The 8489-nt window shown below is 33.7% G+C and overlaps 1 protein-coding gene across 2 annotated transcripts in view; it reads right to left on the bottom strand.

The window, feature by feature from the left end:
• The window catches only part of LOC106463507 (probable phospholipid-transporting ATPase IF), a 152599-nt gene extending 145935 nt beyond the window's left edge, over positions 1-6664 (bottom strand). For both annotated transcript variants that reach the window (XM_022391031.1, XM_022391032.1), the window contains exon 1: positions 6361-6664. In XM_022391031.1, the coding sequence (XP_022246739.1) occupies positions 6361-6435 (75 nt within the window). In that variant the 5' untranslated portion in view covers positions 6436-6664. The remainder of the gene's footprint in view (positions 1-6360) is intronic.
• Between the last annotated feature and the right edge of the window lie 1825 nt (positions 6665-8489).

Here is an 8489-nt window from a genome sequence, read left to right as displayed (position 1 = left end):
GTATCGCTGAAGTTTGTCGGAAAGAATTTCTACGGGAAATTAACAAACAAGCAGATACGTAACAGTATGGTTAGTTAAGGCAGGAACCAACGTTGTAACACAGGGAAAATTGCAAACTTAAAGAATGAGAGAAACAGGTTGTGTAAGGATGTCATTGAAGGAAAGAAACAGCAAATCATAAGGTTAATATAGTTCTAGATGGAGAAGAGAAAGAAAGTACTAGCTTTACTAAGATACACAATAGCAGAAAGCCTAGGGCTAAGGAAGCAGGTTCAAGTCAAATATAGTTAACTGTGTCAAACTGATGTGAAACTCTGGTTGTTGATGAAGGTAGTGAACAACATGATCCAGGTTGTCTACTGTGTTTATCTAATTTCCAACATTATCATCACTCAACAGCAGCTAGTAGCACTGTTACACACTCATATGAAAGCAATAACCAAAATTCAAATCATCATCAAAATAGCAAACGATCATACCTGACGATGAAATAGGAGTTTGGTCTTTCCAGGTTGGATAACACAAACAAATTGTTGGAAGCAGCTAAGCATTTTCAGTATAGGACACATGTGCACATAACTAATGATGTTGTTTTCTAAACTGTATTCAGGTGTAGTTTCTACATTACATTAAAAGTTTAATTCCATAATTATTCTGATAAACATCTACAAATCTAATCTCATGATGGTTTTTCATTTATATTTAACCACTAACGAGCATATGGTTACAAGAGTTGAAGTGGGTGAACAGTTGGGGAAAAGTGATCATTGCATGATAAGTTATGTTTTGCTACATGTTAACACCAAGAAAAATTAATTGTTTTGAATTCAAGATACATGTAGGCATTTTCTTTAAAGAAGAAAAAGATAACAATGAAGATTAAACCAAAGTGGTTTACTAAGAACATAAAGGAGAAAATCGCAGAAAAAATATCATAAGTTCAAGAAGTCTAAATTGATAGATAAGATAAAATACTTACAAAACTATAGAAGAGCTAGTGATTTGGTTAAAAAAAGAAATTAGGAAATCAAAAAAGGCTTATGAGTGAGAACTAGTTGATTATGTTAAAAGGTAAGAACAATGTGATCATGGAGAGCAGGCTCTCAAAGGAAACTGATTTCAAGGTTGTTTTTTTTATTATTTTAAGGTTATTAGCCTGGAGCCCAGAAAGTTTCAACTAAAGGTAATTGCAAAAGAAATAATTTATTTGGAGACTGATAAAGTGAACACTGATAAGTTATATCTACAAGTTATACTCATTTCCATTCACCTATTTCATCACAATATTGATTTTAAACTTTGCCTGTTGACATTTAGTTTTTACCATTTATGTAGCATGACATATAAGGTTTGTAGTCACTGATTAATCTCTCTCTCTCTCTCTCTCTTTCACTCTTCTCTTATTCATCAACATCTTCTTCCTCTTCTTCTGTTCAGCATGTAAGTACTGTGAAACATGAACATATATTTTCAAGGCCAATAATGCTAATGAATGTGTTTGCTTTTTCAGACCTGGTTTGTAACTAGAAGAGACAACCATGGTGTTATGTCCACTGTGTGGAAATACACTTGACTTGGGTGGGAAGACAGTCATGCCAACAACAAGAGGAAGGAACACCATCAACAGATCAAGTGAAGAGTGTGGTGATACAATCTTCATATCAAAGGGTGAGGCGGTACATGAAGAGTGCCATCACACATATATAAATTCACACAACATCCAATGTCACCTGAAAAAAAAGCAAGAGAAAGAAATTGCAGTGAGCATTAGCCAGAACTTGTGTTCTAAATATCAATGCTTTGATTTTGCAAGATGCTGTTTTTTTTTGTAAAACTGAAGTGAAGCTTGATGCTCGTAATGGTCCCAAAGTCTATCCAGTCAGGACTATAGAGTTTCAGTACACAGTCAGCCTTCAAACAATAAAAGACATCAAAGTTCAGACTGCAGCAGACCTCACCCTGAGAAAAAAAAAGACCACGTTATGACACTTGGGGCAAAAAAGTCAGTGAAAGTCAATGGGACCTCCATGTATGTTGACCCACAACTGCTATGGCTTAAAAAGATAATAAGGAGGTTTTCCAACATGAACTTTGCATCTTCCCATCTTCATTGTTTGATTCTCAAGACTTCCTTCAGCAACAACAAAGCATAACTATCTGATGAAAGTTGGAGCTTGTTCAAAACATCGCCACAAGTCAACCACCATCCAATGATGTGTAGTTTGTTCTTGATGGAGGCTCCCTACTGCAGCAACTACAGGCATCATGAAACCATAGAAGCACTTTTCAGAATATCACTGACTCATATGTCTACTTGGTCAGTGAAAGATAGTTCTCATCTTTGATGGGAACATGTCCAGCTTTTCAACAAAGGATATGACTCATCTCAGATGAGGGAGGGGACTCCAAGGAACTTTGTGCCTGACATGATGCTTCAATCCACAAAAGACCTGTTTCTGGCCAACAAGGAGAATAAGCAACAAATAATTATGTACTGTCATTCATGCCAGGGGTGAAACTGATTTTCAGATCATCATGGAAGCAAGAAATTGAGCCAAAGACAACATCACAGCCATCACTGGAGAGGACACAGATCTTCTGGTACACTGATGTAGCTTTGGAGGACATTCTTCTCTTTTCAGGTAACAAGGGAAAACCAAAAAGATTTGGAGCATGAAACATCTGGTCACTACTCTTAAAAATTTACGTCATCTGCTCCTGTTCTTATGTGTTTTCATGGGTTGTGACACGACCTCAAGGCCTTTTGGAATCAGGAAGGGTGTGACATTCAAACAACTCCAGAAGAATTCAGACTTTCAAAATTTTGCATGTATCTTCCTTCTTCTTTAGAAGCTGCAGTCTCTGGAACATGTGCAGTTAACAGATGAAAAATCACTTGTGCAGCTATACAATTGAAAATTAGAGGAGAGCTTAGATGAACTGTGCCACCAATTGTTCTGCTAAAAAAGTAGCAGTTGGAATGATGTTCGTGCCTGTCCATACCCTTCCACCATCTTCAGCAGCAGCAAAATTCCATATCCTAAGAGTATACTTACAAGTGTAACAGTAGATGGGAAATGGTCTAGAGCCAACAGAATGTGGCTGGAAGATCAAGAACAATATTCTTGTGCCAGTCATAACTGACTAGCTCACAGTCAACAGTCAAGTCCAAGTTTTCTGCAGCTGCAATGTTTTGCGTGACAGTCCGTGACTGTTAACTGGGTTATGGCAAGTTTCGTGGCATCAGCTGTGCCATTTCTCATTTCTTGTTTATTGAATGAAATGTACACTTTTGGACAGATAGGTTTTTTCACTAATTCACACGTTGATAGTACATTCTGACTATGCACAACGACTATATAATAATTTCCACATTGAACTTTGTCTTCTTAGGTCAAACAAGGATGTATCTCTTTTTTATTTGAAATTATCTTTCAAAGCTCTTTCAAACGAGGTCCTACATGGTAGGGTTATACCTGTTGAAACGACATGTATGGTGACTGTTGGCAAACGACATTATCAAAGTCAATATTACATAATCATAGCTTAATAGATTTGTAACATTACATTTAATTCTGTCTTTTCTTTGCTGATCAAAAATAATTTGTCAAGATCCTTCCAATGAGATGCTACATGATGGTGTTTACAAAGGAAACAGCAAGGTAGTAGTTTTGTTTAGCTATGATATCATCAAAATCAATATTTTGATATTATGCAATGTTGCAGAAAAGTATAATTCCCATCAATGTTAGAGGGCTTCATATGAACTTAAAACAACAGACATAAATTCTTTTGAAATTTGTTTTGAGTCATGGTACATTTTGGCATAGGGTCACCAGACTATATGAGAAGACTAAGATTTTATATGTTCTATTTATAATAGAACATGCTAACAAAATTCCTGACCCTAAGAACTCTATAGAAAATGTTATAACTGACCTGAATCAATAAAAAAGACTGAAAGATTAAAAATAAATGAAATGCCAAGACCAGACAATGCTTTCCTAAGGGGTTAATAGTGGTCAAAGGTGAGATATGAGTTTCTTCCATTTTGCTATAAGTCTCTAGACAGTGAGCAGGAGCCAGAAGATTGAAAAATTGCTAACATTGCTACAATTTTTAAATGGGTGATAAGAGTTGTACTGGAAATTATAAATCTACTGGTCTTACTTCTTTAGTGGGAAAAATTATAGAAAAAAATGCTATACAAAATCATGTGATAAAATTTAAGAGCCAACATAGATTTACTAAAGGGACATTTTGCCTTACTAGTGTTTTTGACATTGTTACTTGTTAACTTGATGCTTTTCACAAGGTTTTTGAGAAGGTGGCATACAGAAAATAAGCTAAGAATACCACTCTGTTGGGAATAGTAGAAAGACTAGTTAATTGGTGAGAAAAAGTAGAAAAACTGTAGTTATAGGAGTCCAGTTACCCTGAATATTTGTTGTTAGTGATGTGCCTTAGGATACAGTGCTTAGATCTTTGCTGTTTCTTATTTACATTAATGACATTAATAAGGGAATACTCAATTAATAAAGTTTGCTGATGATATTAAATATTGGGATGTTGAGGCACTACAGAATGATTTGATAAATAATCAATTGGCAAGTTGGTAAGTTACCTTTAATTATAGTAAGTACAAGGTAATGCATTTGAATTATCACATTTTGGATTACACATTTAATATTGAAAGGAACCCCCTCGATAACCTGACTGGAGAAAAGGATCTTAACATAACAGTAGATATGTTACTCAAGCAAAGTATTGATCTGTTGCCATTATTAAAGTAAATAGAATTTGAGGATGTATTAATAGACTTAGTGATTACTAGTCAAAAGTATCTTTAATTGAAAAATAATATTAACTTATTGGAAAGGGTTTAGAAAGAACTACAAGAATGACTCTGGGATGAAAGGGTCAACTTATGGGTTAAACTAAGATTTTATTTTTCTCTTAAGAAAAGAAGAGTAAGAGGTGATGTTAAGAACATTATTCAGGGGATCCAAAAGGTAAAAACCTCTAATTTCATTGTTCTGAAGTCTGAAGACAATAGAACAAAATTCAGTCAATAGAACAAGACACAAGTTTGATGTGAAATCCTTGTTTAAAGAAAGATGAATGTAAAATTATAAACATCCAGAGGTGGTTCACAAGTTAGTGACTTATAAGGATAGAAAGAAAAACTAAATTTACCATTCTTAAAATACAAAATGGGGAGATCTGACAAGTTAATTATCTATAGCATTACTGGTATAAAAGACAATCTTTTGGGAATTATTTTTTGTTGTTGTTGAGCAGACTATAATACATTAGAAGGCATTCTAATAACTATATATACCACATACTTAAACTGTATTTTGGAAGAACAATTTTTGAAATAAGAGTTGTCAGTTCTCAGAATAACTTCTTCCAGTTATTCATATGTTACTGTAAACAAGTTTAAAAACACTCTATATAGGTAAATGAACTGAATATGTTTGCAATTCTCTATAAATTCTATAACTTGTCTATGAGAGGTAATATACTCATTGTTTGCTGCCTTAATCAACTTAGTTAAGATATGAAAAACACAGCCTAGGCTTCAGTTTACAGTTTTCTTTCAAAGTGACTAGTTTATGAAATGAGTTCTATCAACTGCACTGAAAGGAAGTACCTTTCAAGAGTCTAACGAAAATTAAATGGTAGGTTTAAATTTTTACTTATTTTGTCAAGAGTGAGTGTACAGCTCTGCAGTGAAAGGATCAAATGATCCTTTATTGTACTAATGTTAATAACTGTAACATTTGTTTTGCGATTCAAATTTTTTAATACCTAAGTTGATTAAAAAAACAAGCTAGAATGAAATTACATGTAACAGAAACTAAGAAAGTATTTCTGTTAACAGAAGCTAGGTCCAAAATTTTCTGTTAGATGTAACAAAAACAAGGTAACAAAAGACCATTCAGCCCTTGAGGTCAGCATAAATAGTCTTCTCATTCATGAACCTATTCCACAAATTTTTAACAGATGCACATGAAATGTATACTAATAGGAATACAAGTAAAAATAATAGTGCACATACAACTTCCTCATTTCAAGCGAAGCATTCCACGACTTTATAGCTCTCAACTGAATACTTATTACCAAGTTATAATATCGATAAAAAACAAATAAGTTTAGTTCTATTTTCTTAAAATTCTGCATCAAACGTTAGGCGTCAAAATTTTAATTGCCCATATTATTTCGATATTTAACAACTGATAATCCTTCCTCGGTTTTATCATTTTTACGTGTATGCTACGTACTAACACTTCATTTCAAATACCACATACGTCAATTTAATCCTTAAATTAAAAGTAATGTATCTTTGTATCTCACCCTGACAAAGCGATTAAGAGTTCTGAAAAAACTGAAGTTTAAACATCCCATGTTGTTAGGTAAATACGAAGGCATTAACTAATTAAGGAAATTTATAACCATATATTTCTTTCCACTCAAATTTCACTTTCAGTCCACATTTTCTATGGCTCTAAACGGGTTAATCAAAAATAAAAAATTCAACAGTTATAATTAATTACTAAAAGTAAAAAAATAACTAATAGTAATACGGGTTCATACTACACTTATTACTTGAATACAAACAAAAATAGGCCTCGGTTTATTTAATGTTACAGTTGGTAGCCTAGAAACCATTCTGTGATGTACCGAACCTTTCGTTAAAAACGAGATTTCACGAGATATAAAATATTAATATTATAATTTCTGTTATACATTTGTCTACATAGTATATTAGAAACGATATACATATAAATATCTTACTTAACTGATTTAAGACGTATTCTTTTGAGTGCGAACAGTGATACAAACGTTTTAATAACGAAAATGTTTGGCAAGTCCAATGTGTATGAAAAGTTGCACAAGTTACATTAGATGTGTATTAATGTATACAGTAGAATTTTGCGCGTTTTATCTTGCTTGCGACCCCATTTAGTACTCTAGAAATATACTGTTGCGTCAGCGAGGTCACATGACTAGTGTCACGCCACGTTTCTAGAACTATCCTGTACCTTGACGAATGCTCTAGCATTTACTAGATATAGGGTAATCTGGTATATAAAAGAGGGTGACAACGTGACAGGACAATGTGTGTGACTGCAGTTCAATTACTCATTACCTACAGAGAGAGGCGTATTGTTGAAGTTAACGTTCGTTGTTAAAACGTTTGTAAAAGAGCGACTGTTGAAATCAAGTGTATCGTAAAGTTATATTCAGAAAGAATAAACCAGTTTTATTAAGTAAGGACTTGTGTCGCTAAAGTTTCGTCGGAACGAAGTTACGGAAAGTTAATTAACAAACGGAGACGTAACAATACATATTAAACTAGTAGTTTCATTTTCCATGCAAATCCTGTTGCTGAGAGTATTGATGCAATTTAATGCAAAATATGTTTCAGAGATGGGTTAAAGTACAGATTCATATGGCCGTGCCCAGAATCCCCTGTCAAATAGAAGTTGCTCCAAAACAATTTACACATTATGATGCATTGTTGTGGTATATGAGTATATAACATGTTTCTATTTTCTTATAGATTTGTTACGACAGCGGAAGACGCGTGATGTTGGGAGCATGCGCGCTGGTGTTTCTCAAATTATCGAGGAACCTCGCGAATGTCCGAGTGTTTGCTACACGCCCTCTTTCTTTTAGTATATAAGCCTGGCAAAGAAAGCCAGGGTGATAGATAGATAGATAGATAGATAGATAATTAAAGAAGCGAACTATAGTGACGGTAATATAAAGTGTGTGTTTTTCTTATCGAAATTGCAAAAGTATTGACTGTGGAATTGCTGTGTACTAAAAGTTTGTATCCAGGAAGAATAAACTTGTTTAATCATAAAAGGACTTCTATCGCTGAAGTTCCTCGGAAAGAATTTTACCGGAAATTATCAAACAAGCAGATACGTAACAGTATTCTAATATTCATTTCAAAATCATTCTTTGTTGTGGATGTACACAGATTTCACATAACATCTGACCAACAAAGCCATTATCTTAATCTTGTTACAAGTTACCTTTGTCCCTTTCATGTTCTCAAAATAAGTAATATCTGTTACTGCTCATGGAGAACATTGCTTAATACAGCGTTCTGTAAGAATGTCGAAAAGAGTCCTTCAGTAGTTGTTCAGCTGATTTCTATATGTTAGAGCCTCACCTATGTTGTAATGAGAATGACCAATCATGTGGGTAGCAAATGTTATACTAGGAGAATGCAAAATTTTTTGCAAGTTAAAAAACCTATCATTTAGTTAATCTGAAATTTCTCAGTTAAATATTTAGTTTAGTCTAGAACTTGGTTTTGATTAGATCAATCCGATGTTACGTCTCTGGTCGTTGGTTAATTTTCCGTAGAAACTCTTTCTAAAAAAAAAAACTTAATGATACAAGTCCTTTCTTAATTAAAACTAGTTTATTATTTCTCAATTCAACTTTGCAATACACTTAATTTCCAC

This window comes from Limulus polyphemus, unplaced genomic scaffold (assembly GCF_000517525.1).
Source record: "Limulus polyphemus unplaced genomic scaffold, Limulus_polyphemus-2.1.2 Scaffold1427, whole genome shotgun sequence".
NCBI classification, from domain to species: domain Eukaryota; kingdom Metazoa; phylum Arthropoda; class Merostomata; order Xiphosura; family Limulidae; genus Limulus; species Limulus polyphemus.
Note: the sequence above shows the minus strand (reverse complement) of the source record. Positions and strands in the feature narration are given on the sequence as shown.